Here is a 19,008-nt window from a genome sequence, read left to right as displayed (position 1 = left end):
CCATCTTGAAACTAATTAATAGGTTAAAGAATAATTACATCTTTTAATTAACTCACTTTTCATGCCAAGTGTCAGATGTATTAAGTTATAATTCTTCCAAGTAAAGATTTTATATTCTACAACAAGAATTCACAAAATTAACTTTTAATCTACCGGAGCCTTTATAAAAGTCACATACTGCTCTTCTTTTTCCTCTACAAATTAAATTTTAAAATGTGAAGTATATTTGAGAAGTACATATTTTTCAGGAAAAATCTATCCATTCTTTTAGGTTCTCCACACATAGAATTTGACCTTTTCTACCAACTACTAGCACTTCTTTCTGGAATCATAATCAATCAAAAGTAACTGAAATACTAGTGGTTGAGAACCAACGGACACCTAAGAGAAGACAGGTCCACAAAGCCAGAGCTATTGCTATCAACCTAAAGCAAGCAAACAAACAAAAAACAATCCTCAAATTCAAACCGAAAAGCCAACAAAACAACGACTAAGTGAGTCAAAAGTAATTTTCCTTACAGAAGCACTGTCACAGTCATTGTGAATGAAGCAATTTAAAAAGGGCACAGATGGAAGTTACTGAGTACAAACTGTTTAACAGCAACAAGAGAAAGATAAGAGTCACTACAAAGATAGTGGTGATTCTAAAACAAGTGGTGAATTTCAGAGTGGTGTCAAAATGTTAAAAAAAAAAAAAGCAATCTGCTTTGTTATCATTGTGATCTGTTCGTAAATAGAATAAAGTAAATGTTAGGAAGGTGAAGAATTGTTCTAATGTCCTTCACTTTCCCTTTCATAGTGATGAAGCTAAAATTGATGCATAAAATCAGCAGAGAAGGAAAGCATACATACAATCAGCCAAGAAAACTAGAAATAAACATTCTTGAAGATTCCACAGGGAACACTGACCTTATATTAATCCAGTGCTACTCAATATGTTACGTACCCACATCTACCTGTAGGTGGACTATCCTTCTCATGACTTGTTTCCTAACAGTGTTCATTTCATATATATATATATATTTCATCTATATATATTTCAGCTAAGAGATGCTTCAACCTTCCTGAATACAGAGGCTAATTGATGAAAAATAACCAACAGGTTAACAGAAGCTACATATGAAAGTAGGAAGTCAAATTTATTCCAATTGAAATAGCATTTACCTACGTTCAGAAGACAACAACTGCTACGTAACTGCTTACCTTCTTCTAAGATGCGTTATTCTATCTCAGACCATTTCTGCAGCAATTTTTTTTTAATGTAAGTGGCAGGGAGATTCAAGTGGTTGTTGCTTTCACATGGAAATTAGCTGTGCACACAAGATCTCGAATCTGTTAACTTATTCAGGTAAGTGGGTGCTTTTTCATGAATTTTATCAAGCACAGCCAGCTTTTTGCTTCTCTGAGCCAGTACTGTTAGAAGTGATTTAATTTCCTACACTTTGTCAAATGCTGTTTGACTTCATTTTTGGTTGCCAGTACAGGAGCATTTCACTAAAGCTAGCCATGTGATTTCAGGATTACTATGGCAGTTCTTAATGTCACAAGCTTCCTGTAGTAGCATTTCTTATTTGTATCAAGTGGATGCAACTATCGTAAGAACACAATCTCTCAACAACACACTTCATACCAAACTGCTGCCAAAAGAAAGACATCTTTTTGCTGGGAGGTGTAATGATGCACACAAAACCTAAATATAAATGAGAGGTGTTGTAAAAAGTAATTAGAAATTCAAAAAAATACTCATGCTCAAAACAAAATAAGAAACCAGGAACTCCCATCTTCATATCTGATAGAGAATTTTAGATAGAAAAGCAGGAAAGAAGAATGCAAGGATTTGACCAACAACTGACTGGTTTAACTGGCAAATTATGTTTTGATATATTTTTATTTTATTTTGTAATAACAGAAGCATCATCAAATTACTTTAGTGAGGTCATTCCTTTTGGCAAAGAAACAGAAGTCACTACAATAAAAATGCATCACAAGACTTGATTCTTCTCATCTCCAAACCCATTTATTTACTACTCCACACAAAAGGATTCCATGAGGACATAGCAGTAATCACAGCTATACCTTCAAGTGTAGGAAGAATTTCCTAACTGTCTGAACTGAAGAACATGGAAACATTAAAAATAAAGTTCTATAATAATTGCTTGTCAGGGAAACACGAGGATCAAGTTCTGTTTCCTGCTATCACAGACAACTATGCAAGAAACAATGCATTCTATTTTGTGCCAAGTTTTGTTTTATTGATGTAGTTAATGAGGGCAAGGTGCAAGACTAAGAACAAAATTAGAAAAATTTCCTTACCTGTAGCTGCTGTTGCAAATGGGTGATTTCTGCAATTCTCAGTTCTCTAGATTTATTTGTACTTTCGATTTCTTGTCTTTGGGTAGACAGCCGACATCTGATATCCTGAAGCTTTCCTTCCAACTGATTTTTTTTATCATTCTTTAGACAAAAAGAAAAAGACCTCTTTGTTTTATCAGAATGCTTCTCATGGAAATCAGGGTCTAAAAGGTACTACTATTCCACACTTACTGTTGAAATTATAGAAAATAAATAGGACTATATTACAGACATTACCATGTTTATGCGTTTATTCTGCAATGAAACCACTTACTAGAGCTTCCAGCTCAAATTCTAAAGTCTTCTTCTTTGCCTTCAGAACAACTATGTCCTCTTGTTCTCTGTTTCTTTGATTTAGCAGTTCTTGACGACGATTACGTTCCCATTCAAGTTGCCTTTGCCTCTCAAGTTCCCGTTTTGCAGCCTTCAGCATTTAATCAAACCAAAAAGATACGAAAAATCTATTTTGAGAAAATATTCTAATCACTGATATTCATATTGTAATGAGTGATATAAACGTTAATATAAACATGCTGCTAAGTTGTGGAATAACTATGTACCTCTATTTAAGCACATAAATTGCTCAGTTGTTTAAACACTCACTTGAAACTACTGGTGCTTCACTTGTATAGCAGATATGTGAATTAACAGAATATCATTTAAGACCCAGTTTTCTGATTTAACAAGTTGTTTCACATTAAGATTTCAAAAATTCTTCAAAATAGCATCAAATCTCTCCCTAACATAAGGCATTCTCCATCTTTGCAAAGAACAGTCAAATGCTACTGTACTGCATCACTGATTGGCAATGTGAGAACATAACAGCTTCTAAGTTAACCGGCATGTGTTTTCTTTAACAAATTATCTCATCACAGGAAAACCATGAATGTCACCAATGCCAAGAAATCTTTCATCATTAATTCAAACATCTCTTTACATTAAAGAGAAAGACTGGCATTATTTTTAAAGAAATCAGAAACTAGGAGCACGCTGTCACAGATCTAAAGATCTCATCCATTCACTTCTTGTGAAAAATTAAGAAAGAGATTTTCAAACTCTTCCCTTCCCTTCAAAAACCCCAAAATAAAAGTTTATTGTTTAAATGCTTGCTTACTAAAAATGAAGATGGTTGAATATTCAGTGTACATGTTCTACTCTGTTCTAAACAAACACAGATGTCAGTGACATAGCCATCTTCCTTTTATCCAATTGATTACCTCTCTTCTTTCTATTTCTTTCCTTCTTTCCTCTTCCCTCTGCCGTTCCAATTCTCGTTGTTTTTCCAACTGTTTTTCTAGCTCCAGCTGTCTTTTCCGTTCTTGCTCTTGTCGTTCACGTTCCTTCCTTTCTTGCTCTGCCCGTTCCAGCTGTGCAAGACGCTCTTGTTCCTTGCGCTGCTGTTCCAGGAGAGCCTGCCTCCGTTTTTCAAGTTCTAGATTGCCACGTTCAAAGTTCTCACGTTTTTTATCTTCAAATGTAACTTTAATGTGTGGAAACATGGGGCAAAGGAGAATTAAACCTTGTTTTGTTGTCTTGAAAACAAATTCAACGTACACTGAATCAAAGTGAAATCATCTTCCAACAGTACTCTAAACAGCTTTCAACTACTGACAGTGCAGTTCTACATGTAATCTTACGTTTTATCATTACCTCTTACGTTGTAGTCCCCTTTAAACCCACAACCTGAGGTAATAAGAGTGAATTTTAGTCCTCATTTTTCATAATTACTCATAATAGTAAAAGCACAAGAACCAGCCCTTCTTTTACTACAAGAAAGGCAAAGAATTCAGACAAAGATGTTATTTAAAAGCTATTATGCAAATGATCAGAATGTATTTAAACTTGATATTCTCATAAGACAACTCATTACTGTCCGGAAAAAAAATAGCTTGCTTAATTAGGTTGCTAAGCAGAAATACTCATGAAGACTAGAACCCTGCTGATAAACATCCTCATCATTGACTGTCCTAAAACAATGCCAGCACAGGTTCCCTGACATTCTTCTGCAATACCAGGGCTTAACCTTTCCCTATTACATTCTCTAGACTCCCCTTTCATGGTTCCTCCAAATTATTCCCTCCACATCACCTTCTGTTTTTTTTCATACCCTTTTTGTCCCATTCCCATACTTTGTACTCTATATTTCTCTTCTCTCATGCTCAACATGTGCACTATTGGCATGCGAGTTGAATCAAGAGATCCAATGTACCAAATGCTTGACATGTTGGCCCAACATCGGCCCAACCAGTTGAATTACTGTCTTTTCTTAAGTTTGAGCCTCTTCCCTATTATCAATCACCAATTTTCACAGAAGAAGAAATTCAATCACTTTAATGTTTTGACTCTGAGAAAATTTATTAATTTAAAATTAGCTACCAGATTCAAGAGATATTAAGATACAGACTGATAAGATACAGAATGTGATTATAAACACCACTGCTTCAAAAATGAAGGAAAAAAAAGGAAAAAAAAAACTGTGTGAAAGAAAAGAAATGGGTAGAAGAGCAAAATGCTTACCATAAGCATAGGCACTGTTTAAGAAACTATCTTAAAGGCTCAAAGAAAACATATACCAGCAGGATGAAACACCAGGATCTAAGAGGACTGCGCAACAAACTAGTATGGTTACCCAACAAAAACATGACATAACAAACCAAAGTATCAAAACAGAAGAACAAAAAAAATGAAATGACTAGCTATTGGTTTATGTTACTGTGCTGAAGGGATGGCTTCTAAAAGTTCATAAAAACTTGTAATAAAAACTCTTTCAAAAGTCTCAATAAAAAAGCAACCCCAACCAGTTAGATTTAGTAAGACCAATTATGAAGCAAGAAGTCATTCACTATATGAGTGATCTTTGTAGCTGAAAATCTAAATATCAAGCATACTGAAAGGTTTATGCACTCTATGTACCTCTTGAACTGGAAATAAATTACTTTAGAGCAAAAATAAACTCCAAAATATTAACAGGTTGCCAAGCCCAGAGAATGGTAATCCACAGTTCAAAGACTAAACAAAATTCAGGAACTACTAAAGGTAGCCATGCTTGAACAGGGACTCGGATCAGATGATCTACAGAGGTCCCCTCCAACCTCAACCATTCAGTGACCATGTGATACTAGTTGTGCTCTGAAACCCATCCTTTAATCAATATCAGTGCTCTAAGACTAGATGATGACAAATGCAGCATCAGGCTTCAAGAAAACAGTATAATGACCAGTCAGTTTAATCTCATGCAGGGCAAAGTAGGAGAGGCTATACATGCCTAAAAAGATAACCACATGGAAGAATCAATGTGGGGAACAGCTGCCTCTCAAGTCTAATAGAGAGCTGTGTTAGGAACAAAACAGAAAAGCATTATCATGGCACTGTATAAATCTACCACGTTGCTACATCTTCAACTGTATGAAATTCGGGTCATCTTAGAACAGAAGAGAGCAAAAAGTAAAAAAAGAACAAGAGGGGATCATCAGCAATGTAAAAAAGTTTCTTGTCATTTAGCATCGCTGAGGCTTTATGCATCTTTTATTTTATAAACACAGCTGCTAAATCTTACATAAAGGAAGCATTTTCCTTTACAGACCAAAAAGCCTATGTATGTGTCAAATTTTACTGCAAATAAGACAGAAAATTGAGGTAAAGTTTTCATTGCTGTCCTAAAACAGGGCTGCAAAACGCTTCCCCTATTGAAAGGACCTAAGGTAAACAGCCTAAAAGCTGTTCCTGTCTCCACTGTTAGGAACAAATGATTCAGGAATAAGCTGGACCAAGCAATACTGTGTCGGTAATGCCTCTGACAAACTGACCTGAAAAGAAAATATTTCTTAAAACATTATTATAACTTCAGAGCTTATAACCTAATGGTCTCCCTGATAACAGCACACAACACATCTCTGTTTAAGCTTGCTCACCTGGTAATTTCTTTTCCAGTTGCTGCTGTTCTTCTTCTAATGCTGGTTCTTCTGGTAACCTTTGGTCTACAGATACTGAACTTACAGCAGATACGCCACTACCAGAGCGTACTCTTCTGTCAATAAAAGGATAATTCCAAGTTGCTTAAAAGAACCTTCGCCCGTCAAATTTATTGACAATTAAATGATGGAATCATAAATTAAATGCAATGATGTAATCATTATTGATATTTAATTCTTATTGTCTGGAGTATTTTACTCTACAGTTGTCATTAAGATAACAGTACCCTCCAGAGTAACAAGAGTACACACTGGTGATCTAAGCATCAAGTAGCTTACAGATGTATTTAACTCTCACTAAGATCTTCTAATTATGACCAGTCTGAAGACGGGGAAATAGTGAATTTAACTATAATGAAAGTTGCAAAGACAGAGAAGATTTACAATAGCCAAACTGAAAACAAGGCACCTCACAGAAGAAACAAAAAATTATCTTCAAGACTATACTTTCAGAACATAAAGCTGTGATTGCATGTAAACATTTCCTTCCATCACTGTAACTTGTCGTCTTCCCACCCATTTCTCCACCAAAAGGAAGTGAAATAGAGAAAGAGAAGTACTGACTCAGAATTACTATTCACAAATAAAGCTTAAAAAAAAAAAAAAAAAAAAAAAAAGAATTTGCTACAGTGAAAATTTAGGGCACATTTTAACTCCTAAAACATCCTAGCATGTACAGAAGTATAAGTTTGAACTAAAAACTTTAAGTGCATGTAGCCAGGCAGAGTCAGCAAAACACTGACAGAAACTGTACTCTCACAAGGACGTTTTTGTGACAGAGCTTTTTTCCAGTACTCAGCACTTCAAATAAAAACAAAACAAAACAAACGATAGACAAGCATTTCCCAATGGGAAGGCATTTTCTGCCATCTATGTAGCACAAAACCAAGAAGGGCTATTTTCCAATATCTTGCTTTTCACAATCACCAGACAGCTCTCCCACATGAAACAACAATTTGTGAGTGAGACTGCAGAATTATAACTAGTTACCTAAATGAAGGTGGAATATATTCTGGAGGCAGTACAGGTGGCAATGGCTGACCAGACATAGCTACATCAATTAAGTGCATAGCCAGAATAAACTCTTCAGCTGTAAGTTTTCCATCTTGATCAATATCTGAAAGATTCCTTTTTAAAGTAAAGATACAATATAAGTAAATTATTAAAGCTAAAAAAAACACTTTTAAAAGTACATTTGAAATATTCAGTTCCAAATTAATTCATTTTTTCCATTATTTTTTCAGACTACTTTGTTTTTTTTAACAAAAATGAAAAGCAAAATCCAAATGCATCACAATTTCCCACATTTCTCTTGTGTATCTTCCTTGAAACTAACAATACTGTCATGGCTTCCACTTTGTTTGAATGCTGTCAGTACTATAAGCTATGTGGTAATGTTAATCAATGGGGCATTCTTTGACACATTGTGAATATCCACTGTGCAATATCATTAAAAAAATGAATGGTTCAGATGTTTGGTAGAAGTTTTTAGTCTGCTTCACATCTTCCATGAAGACTCTCCCCTCACATTCCTGAGAGCATATCTGCATTAAAATCAAAGCCATTAACATTCTAACCTTGAAAAGCACAAAAACATTTTGTCATTACGCACACGCAAGACAAAATGGATGGCCTAAATCCAGTGCTCCAACAGATTCATGAAATCTCCAATACCACCTTCACATGAAGAAGATTCTGGACAAAATTTAACAGTCTAAACATCAGCTTTTTTTTTTTCTCTTTTATGCCTGTGACTCCCATGATGCTGTGTAAAATATAAGATGAGCAATTGATGTATGTTTTTAACGTCCTAAGATACAGGACTTTTCAAATCTGGAAAGTTATTATAGCCTCGTTTGATCTGTGCTTGTGGTATTCAGGCTGGGGCACAGGAACAATAGGACAGAATGAAAATTTAGCATGTAAGGACATAACTTTGATGCCCTAACCATTTGAGTCTACATCCTTGTCCTCCCAAAACTGAAACAGCAGCTTCAGAACAGCTGCTGCTCTGCACATCAGTACTTTACCTTGTGTGCTTCTGAGACAGCAAATCAACTTCCAAAACCAACTGAAGCTAACCCCAACACAGACTGAAAACTTGTGCTCCAGGGAACAGCAACAGTGGTTTCAGTGACAGAATAAATTCAGGAAAGACAGCAATACGCAGGCCAGAAAAAGCTGTAAAGTCCACTCCATATCTCAATAGACCAAGCAAGTTTGAATGTCAAAAACTACTGTTACATTATGATGCTCCTGGAGCATCATTCCCCTGTCCATGCAACCAACTCAAGCGCTGGCAACAAGCACAGAACTTTCTGGCTAACTAGGCTGATTTGATTGCCATTTTTTCCTTATAGTAGCTTTGTTAGGAAACAGAGAAGAAGAGGGTGCTTTTTAAAGATGTAATGAATCTTTAAAATACAGCACTTAGAAAAAAAGCTATAGTACTGTGACATTATATTGCAGTGACAACAGAGCTGACATCCTCACACTACAGAAGTCAGATGGATTATTTTTTTGACAGTGTTTTTTGAGGAAAGACAAATTAAAGGGATTAACTAGAAAAAACTTGTAGAGCCAAACTGTAAATTAAAAGTACAGAATCAGTATGAAGGTTATTTGATAACCATAAATCAAGTACTACTAAGTAATGAAACAGAAACATTACACATCATATAGAATAGACTTCCAAAGCGTGAAGGCAGAAAGAGACTAGATTTAGTTAGATTTATCTTTACCATATCGTAGCCAGCTGAGCCTGGGGTAAACTTGACTGCATAAGAATAGTTCTTGCTTGTGGACCTAATAAATTAAAACAAGGGTTAACAAACAAATTAGCAGTTTTCTCCTTTTCTTGTATTACCAAGAAGTTACTGCACAAGCAAAAGTTAGATGTTAGATTTGAATAGGTAACACCAAAGTGATGTTACCAGCACGAGCAGGCTTATGCATACTACCACTCCCAGGTCCCTCAAGAAGAAAGTACTTAAAAACACATAACACATCCTTCCTTCACAACACTCAGTCAGATAAAAAAAAACACTGCCATCAACAAAAAAACCCCAAACATCTCTTCTCCACAAAAGATGTTCACAGAACTAGTAAAACTAAGTCAGAGCATTGTTCAATTTTACTTCTGAAACTGGACAGGCGCCCCTACCAGCAGATATGTCAAACACTGCAAATGGCTGCAAGTTTTCACAAAGCTCACTACATCCTTATTTCCCAGTGCCAACTTATTTTTACAAAAAAAATCAGGAAAGAAAGCAAGAAAAGGATCCCAACTATAATGAGCGTTGCTCCTAAGGACCATTGAGCAGCTAGGAAATTTTAACTGAAAAATACTGATGGTGATAACATAGAGATTAAAGTTTCTTTACTATCTGAACAGCATTTAGCATGCTGTTACAATTGGCATTTTACAGTTGAAGAAGGAGACAACAATAAATGTTTCAATACCTGTTAAGTGTCCACTCATTGTTTTATCGTGGCTATTGAACAACTGTCTGTACTTCAGTCTTGATGACTGAGGTACTGCCCACTCTGCCACAGGAGGCACACTAGAATTAGAAAAGGGATAAGAAAGAGGGGAAAAAATATTAGGTTACATTTAATTGCATGAAGTGACAGGTACAAGAGGATGAAGTGCTGCAGAGAGATCAAGTTTTGTGCCTGTGCTGCTTGCTGCTTGTTTGCACAAACATCCCCTTCTATTCCTGAAACCACAAAAATTTTACTTCTTGTTTGAAAACATTTGTCGTGAGTTGGTGTCTTAGATGCTTTTTAGAAAAGTTAAATGACAGGCTTAAGATTTTTACTTCTTTCTTTACCAGAAGAGAAATTAAGTAACATAAATAGTTTAGAGGAGCTAAAAAATTTTACTGAAACATATGATAGAAAATGCTTTACCACAATCAGTGGAAGTAATATCCCGTTTTACCCCGTTTTTAACTACTTGTCTTAGCCAAATAATACATAAACTGATTAAGGAAAATAAATGTAAAATCTACTGAACACATTAAAAAGCGTGAAAAAAAATACAGTTAAAAGCAATCAGATTTTTTCTTCATGGAACTCAACAGACAAATGCAATACTTCTAATTCAGATGCATAGAAGGCTGACTGTTGTTATCTGTAGCTATAATTTCCCATGCTTGAAGGCTGACAAGTCTTCACACTGCAAACCATTTTGTGTAGTTTTTCTGTCTTTAGGCACATTAAAACTTTCCCCTTTTTTGTTATAGTTAAAAAAAACAAACAAACAAACACAAAAAACAGATTATACAAGCGTGTCTGAAAGCATACCAAATTACAATGAAAAAACGAAACCCACTGAATCCCTTTTCCCTGGTCTGCTAAGTAGATAGCATGGTAAAACCATTCAAAATTGAGCTGGGGATTACATGAGCAAGCTACTAATTGACCTCATATCCTATTTTCACATGACAAGAGCCTCAAATGCTAATACCTCTATTTCTACTCCTCCAGAAGTTTTAATATTCTGGTTTCAATATTTTGTTTCCTGAGAGCAAAATAAGAAGAAGCTGCTTTCTTAAATAATGAAAATCAAAACTGAAGCTTCATATAAAAATATATATGTATTTATCCATATGAACTGCTCTCTCACCAGCTTTGATAAATAGAGAGTTTCTACACACATTAAGTCTACTTTTGTTTTATGTATACATGTAACTCGATCTGTGATGTAATGTTTCCATACTGTTAACAAGCAAAACTTTCCTTCATGGATACATGGTAGTCATGGAAGAAGAAATGCTGAAGGACAAAACAGTGGTCTTCCATATGCTAAATACCATGTATGCCAAGAGTCTACTGACAGCGGCTCAGCAGGCTAATATAATCACCATAAACAGAATCTTGAAATTCACACTTCTCCAAATCAAAACCAAATCACAGCTAGAAAAAAAAAAAAAAAACACCACTTCAATTCCTAGTACCAACTTAAGGGATTTAGCTCTTCCAATAGTGAATATTTTGGCAAAATTACCATCTTATCTCCTCTAAAGAAATTCCATATTATCAGATACATCTCTTCAGATGACAAGAAAATATATTTTGCCTAACCATACTTTCTTCTAGGTCTTGAAATACACTTCCAAGTTTTTTAGGTGATTTTTAACAAGGAACTTTTGAGTAGATATAACAAATACTTTTGTGAGGTTCATTTAAAATATGAGAAATATTAAATATATTTATTTTAAAAAGTAATCCCTGTTAATTTTAAAGAATCTTACATTTCCATGCTAAAATGAGGAGTGCCTTTGCAGTAGTGACCAATGCAAAGTATGTTTACAGAATCAAGTGCTTTTCTAAAAACCAAGTTTTCAAGAGCTTGCAAATAATATCAACACATACAGTAACAGCTTATTACATTTCAGTGATTCAGTACTCATGTAGCATTCTTTGAAAAACCACAGCATGCTACAAAATCCTGAAGTAGTATCTCAGCAGGAATTGATTTCTACAAGTTGTTTTTTTTTTTCAGAGAATAGTTTTGTTAAAGAGAAATAGTTCTTCTAACTATGAGGAAAAACACACACATCCACTCACTCTACACCACCTTACCTAGCCACGTCAAACGATTGTGCCTTTTGCAGTTTTGTGTTCAGCTGCGATCCTGGACCAGATCTACTAAAGGAAGAACTCTTTGGCAATGTGGCTGTAAAATAAGGCATCGCATATATTTTTTAGTACAAGCTTTTTAAAGTGTGTAGTTTCAGTGACACTCCTTTAGTTCCTAATGTCAAAAAAAAAGCATTACGGTTCTTTTAACAGTGTGACTTCAAAAATATTAAGAGAAATAAACAGTGTCTAACAGAATAGTGAAAACACATAAGTGCTTTTCTCACATTGTCTTACATTTCTATTTTTATGTATATACTCTCAATTCACAAATTATATTACAATTAATGATAGAACTTACATGTATTCCACTACTTTAAAGTAATACCAATAAACAGCAGTACTTCAATAGTTACAAATAAGGAGCAGAGGTCCAGTTTCTAGTCAACAGCTTACAAGCAATCTTGATTTATCACAGCATTGCTCAACGTGACTGACTGTTACAGTACTCGATGTTCCATATGCCTCGTTTTAACTTTCATACATGTCTGCTAAACAATTACATTGGGCTAAATCAAATTGGGCTAAATCAAATCAATTTGGCTAACCAAATCATTCCTTAAAGTAAGTTAGAATGGCTAATTTCATGTATGTTTTTCTCTGGATTTAAAGAAAATGGCAAAACGATTTCTTAAAAGCAAGATTGTACACAGAGGTTCAGTACGTGGCATACCAGGATGAGCAAAAGCAGGCAGAGGCTGTATAACAGCAGGAGCTCCATTAGCCAGGGGAGGCACTGCTGCTGCAGGAACAGAAGATACTAATGGCGGAGACATTCCTACTACTGGAATAGATGCCATTGGCACTGGGGCAACAGTTGTAAGAGATGGCATGCTGGCAATGCCCCCAATACCTATGGGGGAGAAAAGGAGACATTTTTTTTTTTCTAATTTGGAGACTCCCAACATGATATAAAAATTTAATGGCAACCTGCACTCCGGGAAGTAAACACAGGATTAAACAGATAACTGAAATGGAAACTTTCACACACTCTTACAATCCGCTGCACCATTAGCACGGCAGGGGAACATAAAACAATGTAGAGGAAACAAAATATCGTCTTACAATGTAAGCATTTAAGATCACACTGGATGCAACATTGACCAAAAAAGGCCAATTAGCATTTGCTGAAGAAAACAACTGTTTGCCTTGAACTAAATGAAGAGCAGTACTGTCAGGTTCCAGTGAATAATGAACCCAAAGTCTACGTTTAACCACAGCTAAAAAGAACAAGCTCTGGGATAACTGCTTGCAGACTATTGTGAAGATGAAACAGTGCAAAGCTAATCAGATAAAGCATAGCAATGAGGTATTTTAGGTGTAAGCACAGTCGTGTGGATAACAAGGAGGTTAAGGAGGTCCAGTCATGCCAACGTGAAGAATGAGGATGCGTGCAAGCAGCTCACTTTATAGTAAAGAACAAATAAGAAAATCATGGATTTTGCTGAATTTCTTGGGGAGTTGATTTTATTATACATTTTCTTACTTAGAGTAGTATTTGTTCTGTTCAATTTCACTTATTTCTTAGTCAGTAATAGAAACTGTAAAATTATGGAAGTGACAACTTATCAAACAACAGGGCTTTTCTTAATGCTAGTAATTCTCAGGCACCCATCAACGACAGTCACAGCAGTGACTGAATCAGAACGATAAAGAACCTCTTATTATGGCAAAATATCAAGGTATCAAACATGAGGTTCAGTTTCATTTAAATACATTCAACACACAACTGTGAATCACTTGTGTTGGAAAAGACCTTCAAGTCTAAGCCTCAGCTCAACCTACCAAGTCCCATCTCTAAACCACATCCCTTAGTGCCACATCCACAGTCTCTAAAATATATCCAGAGATAGGGACTCCACTTCCTGGGCAGCCTGTTACAGTGTTTGACCATTCTCTTCAGGAAGAAATTCTTTCTGACATCCAATCTAAGCCTATTTTCTCATGTGCTACTACTTGTCAAATGAGAAAAAAAGACTAACATCTCCTCACTGCCACCTCCTTTCAGGTAGTTCTATTTGGAACACACAGAAAGCAGTGAAAGACCTGAAGCAAACAGGACCTCAGTTTATTTTATACAGCTTAATTGGGTGTCTGAAGTTCATTGATATTTCTCTTTTAGCATGTGCATGCAAGTGAAAGCGTTTGTTTTTGAGTCCAAGCTCTGTTGCTTCAAAAACTGCAAAACGAAAATCAAATTAAAGTTTGTTTTCTACAATACAAGCTAACTAGACAGACAAGAAAGAGCTTACCAAACCCTGGCGCACTAGGTAGAGCAATAGGTGGCTGCTTCATGACAGGAGGCAGCGCAGATGGGAGTTGATAGCCTTGTAGTTTTAATTTGATAAGTTTCATAGCTATTGAAAACTCCAGCTGATCCATCCTTCCATCATTGTTCATGTCAGCTAAAGCCCTATAAAATACACAGTTTTCACAGTTATATTCTTAAATTATGATCCTCAGGACTGACCTAGAAGCATGCACACAAAGAACCATATATTCAAGACAAATTAAAAACTACTCAAAAATAATCATGCCAGGGTAAAAACAGTCATCAAACAAGAAATTTTTAAAACTAAGAGCTTCTTGATTTCTTTCTTGGAGTGATTACTAAATAGTTTTAAAGTCACTTTTCAACTCCTGCGGAATTACAAGAAAGCAAACAGCAAGAAAGGATTAATGCAGCTGTACAAAAACTTTTCAAAATCACACAAAATAAAACTAAATACCACTACAAACAGAACCACAGAGAATCGTATGACTGAGTCTGCAAATTAGTACGTCAGCTAAACTTACAACAAAATCTTCTTTAAATTTGTGCATTTTACTAAACACCATTATGTGTACAGTTTTCCAGGCAAAAAGTAGTACACAATAAAACACAGAGACTACGCCTTGCGTAGGCTTTCATTTAGAGCAGTTGACTTAAACTGTCTTGTGTTTTTATTCCACGGTTAAGAAAACAGTGCTCAGCATGGAATGGGAGTGAGAAGGGGGGGGGGAAGAAGAAGGAAGAATGTTAGATCCTGCAGTGGCAAACAAACAAACAAACAAAAAAAACAGTAAATGCATATTAATGATGTAATCAGATGTAAGCTTAGATTTTCAAATTATGCTTATTTTTTGCACTTATTTGAAAAATAAAGTACACATTTCATTACTTTAATAATATACATTTTTAAGTTCACATGTACATTTACAAGTCATGGACATGCAAAGGACGGGCAGCTTAGTTAAACAAAGATTTTTATTTCTAGATGAAATCTGGAAATGAAAACAAAAGTTTTCATATACGTATGTCAAAAGTTATCAAAACAGTACTGCAATAAGCTGTCAGTTATTTATAATTGATACTTAAACAATAAGGCAGTCTGCTGAACACAGTGGCACAGCATTCAAAGAAATGAAAACCCTCCCAGTCCATGTCAAAAAAAAAAACAATACTGAGAATCTCAGTAGATCAACCACATATTCCCTGGTTTAGACTGCCAGTAGCACTTTGTGAAAACTAGAAAAAATAATACTTTCAGGAGTTTTTCTTCAGTGTAGCAACCTTCTGATCATAGTGGAGTAAAATAAAGGAACACTATCAAGAATCTGCCAGCAGTATTTAAAGAAGAAAGTCCTAAGAAACCGAGTATGCTGGGGCTTACGGTCAGAAAGAGAAGTGTGCATTACACCACTCCCTCTAAGACACTGAATTAATACATAGATTCCATTCAAGAACAAGTTTTGGCTGTGTGAATATCTAAAAGTTGCCTTCTGAGGCTCTGTGTCACAGCAAAGTTTAATTTACATATCAAAGTTCTCTGCTTTTCAGTAACTTTAAACTTTGCTTTAATTCCACTTAAGACTTTGAAAGCCCAAATTTGTAGTCAAAATCTGTTCTGGGATCCACACAGCATAATGCAATTTGGATTCAAGTTTCACAGCTCAGTATGTGATTCATTTCACTAATATTCAGTTCAAAGTATTCTATTGCAGTAGTCAGACTTCATACCTAGTAGTCCAGCCAGCAAAAGGAAAAGAGAAAACCAGCATAGCAAAACTGGACCAAGAAAGGTATGAGTATTCATTTGGAATGAGTATCTCTTCCTTGCGGAAGGACTGCTCTGGAGTCTCAGCCTCTGACCACTCTTCCATAAAGAGCAAATAAAATATAGGTACCACCTGAAGCAATGGGCTGGTTAAAATAAAACAGAAATGTGATACTTTTGCTTTCCTGCAACTTGCAGAAATGAGTAAAAGTAACCTAGTGTAGGCAAAAGAAGCCTCTCTCCTAGAAGTGGTAAGGTTAGACTGTAGTAACAGTTAATAATAAGTGTGTCCAAAACAATTACTCGGGTTTAAAAGGATATTTTAATTTGCTTTCTCACATACATTTTTCTTTTCAGACTCAAAACAGCTCATATACATTCATCACCACCTATAAACAGTGATGCCAAATTTCTGAAAGTCTCACTTGAGAGAAAAATACATTGCAAGTCTTACAAGCCTGAAATATTTACAGGTGAAGACAAAAAAAGTTACGTCGAACATGAGAAACTTCATGCTAAAACTATTTTCTCAGATACACTCTTCTGTGGGTTTTGTATTAGAAATTAGACCAACATACAGCAAACAAACAGAGTATGATAGCTTCATAAGAATATAAAGAGTGTTAAAAACAATGGAAGCTAAGAGAAGATAATTAGTTTCATTTAATTGATGCTTACAAGCAGACACCACACATTTCCAAAGGCAACTAAAGAAAACACAACAATATCAGCAGGGAAAATGTGTGGTTTTTTAATGAAAGTTTAGTTCAGTCATTGTTTAGTCATTTTTCTGTTGGATGCCTAGTGGAAAAGGGAGAACAAAACACAGGTTTATATAGCTAGTAGACCTGTAGATGTTCATACAGTGTCAGAGAAAAGAGTCAGAAAGAAACCTATTCTAGCAGATTTTTTGACTGTGCTCCAATTAGCCAGTAGTCCTCCCAAAGGAAACGTCTTCCGCAACACATGGAGAAGTCAGCCAGTTCCACTGGGACCAGCTTGCACTGACAACTCAAACTAATAGTTTCACTGTTCCTTACATCTCTACATTTAAGCAAAGATTTATTTATAATAGTCTTATTTATTCAACTTAAGCGCCTTCTACAAGCATGCAACTACTTTGATTTATAAAACTGAAGGCCTTTCATCACAGAAGCAAAGGCATGGTGAAACACATGGCCATGAAAATGCATAAGAGTTTTAAGTTCTACTGTAGGCAAGCTTGACTCTACAGACACAACCTATTGTAAGAACACGTAAGCCTTTGCATTCAACATGAGAAGATATTAACTGACCAGTATTAAGAAACTTTAACGTGCACCAGTCTTATTGCTGGTTCAGCTCACTTATTCTGCATCAATGACTTTGTTAGTTAATTCAGGAGTATGAATTTCAGTGAAAAAAGAAAGTACACGCTGAAAAATTTATACCTGTTTTTACAGCTTGTTAACAAAATCAACTTTTTCTGGCAAAATCTTTAGTGAATATACAGGACAAATTTCCATTTCTAATGACTAAGCCTAGTTGTCATACTGTAACATTACAGTGTTACTTTTGTATAAACATCACCTTCAAGGCAGCAAGTGGCTGACAGCAAACACTACCTAATTACACTGTTCTGCTTATAATGAAATTTGGAAGAACATAATGTCCTTAAATTTATTTCACTTAATGTCTGGCAGGAAACCTGTGGAGAGCAGTAAATGGATTAAACATTGACTAAATATTGATTATATTTCATAGAACATGCCTGTGTTTACAAAGGGGTTTTTTCTAATGATAAAAATTATAGCGGGCTTCATCACAATGCTTGATTTCAGGTGATCAGATTTTTCCCCTACAAATCTCTTCCTGCTTCTCTTCTCTGTTCTGCAGAATGCAGAAGCAACTTGACTATTTCTGCATCTACAAGAGGCAGAAACTAAGCACGCAAGCTTTTTTTCTTTTCTTTCAAATGCATGTATTATTAGGCTACAATATGTATCTATCTCCATGAAAATAAGTTGTGAGCTTGTGAAGGAAGCCTATGTCTGGAAAAAGTAGTGTCAACCAGTGGCTTTAGTCTGTCCCAAATAAAACAAGTAACTCCAAATAGATGAAAGCAGCTGGCATTGATTACTTGTGTTCCCATTTAATTCAAGAGAGACAGGCTAAACAGAAAATGCTTTTAGAGGCCACCACTCAGGAGAGCTTTAGAAGAAAGCCTGATTATAACCTACTTAAAAACAGCTATCTTTCAAGCCATTGCACTCTTGATTCAAAGCCTACTTAGAGGCTTCTTAATAGATTACCAGCTTGGCGCACTACAATATTTATAAAGGACAGAACAGTTCCATACATGACAGACCATAATAATTCCACTAATTTGCTACGCTGAGATTTCTTCCTCACATCAATATCAAGTAGAAAAGACATAGGAATTCTCAGTGCCAGAAAACACGGTCCTACTGTTTTTAAGGAATATGAATTCTAGGGAAGCTTTGACTAAGAGCAAAAATTCAAGTAAGATATAGTCTTTAGAGGTGCATCACAGAAAACAGTTCCACCAAACGCAGAATATCCTCAAAGCAGTCCCCCAAAGAAGACATTTAGCTGATGCTTCAGCTGGTGTTTCTTGAAGTTTTTTTTCATGATAAAAATAAATAGCAGTTCCATTTTATTTAAAATTAAAACATAGGATAGCTACTATGATTGTTATCACTAAAACAAAACCTTCTCTCAAGAGATATTATGTTTGGAAATTCACAGAGGGCTGGGATTTTCTGCACAAAGCTGGCCAGTCACTCTTTAGGCCAATCCCCCCCACAATTCCTTTCCCAGTTGTGTTTTTCTATATAAGAACTTCCACAACCAACAAAATAGACTAAAATTTCTATTAGCATAGGATTATCTACACATAGATACGATTCTATTATATAACACACAGACAGATATAATTCCTTTACGAAACAAATACTATGCTCTTGCCTGCATCTGTTACTGATATAATAAACTGTATTCAA

The 19,008-nt window shown here is 35.4% G+C and overlaps 1 protein-coding gene across 14 annotated transcripts in view; it reads right to left on the bottom strand.

The window, feature by feature from the left end:
* LOC146762588 (intersectin-1-like) overlaps positions 1-19,008 on the bottom strand; it is a 69,497-nt gene that overhangs the window by 15,040 nt on the left and 35,449 nt on the right. For 10 of the 14 annotated variants that reach the window (XM_085528582.1, XM_085528605.1, XM_085528578.1 and 7 more), the window contains 10 exons: positions 14,222-14,382; positions 12,643-12,822; positions 11,913-12,006; positions 9,786-9,886; positions 9,065-9,128; positions 7,314-7,451; positions 6,264-6,379; positions 3,570-3,832; positions 2,627-2,776; positions 2,314-2,454 (listed from right to left, as the gene is read on the bottom strand). In XM_085528582.1, the coding sequence (XP_085384708.1) occupies positions 2,314-2,454; positions 2,627-2,776; positions 3,570-3,832; positions 6,264-6,379; positions 7,314-7,451; positions 9,065-9,128; positions 9,786-9,886; positions 11,913-12,006; positions 12,643-12,822; positions 14,222-14,382 (1,408 nt within the window). The remainder of the gene's footprint in view (positions 1-2,313; positions 2,455-2,626; positions 2,777-3,569; positions 3,833-6,263; positions 6,380-7,313; positions 7,452-9,064; positions 9,129-9,785; positions 9,887-11,912; positions 12,007-12,642; positions 12,823-14,221; positions 14,383-19,008) is intronic. The other 4 variants (XM_085528625.1, XM_085528622.1, XM_085528633.1 and 1 more) reach the window with 1 other exon arrangement.

This window comes from Coturnix japonica, chromosome 1 (genome assembly GCF_054131305.1).
Source record: "Coturnix japonica strain WE chromosome 1, WE-NBRP24, whole genome shotgun sequence".
NCBI classification, from domain to species: domain Eukaryota; kingdom Metazoa; phylum Chordata; class Aves; order Galliformes; family Phasianidae; genus Coturnix; species Coturnix japonica.
The sequence above is the reverse complement of the archived record's forward strand: the minus strand, read 5'-3'. Positions and strand labels throughout refer to the sequence as shown.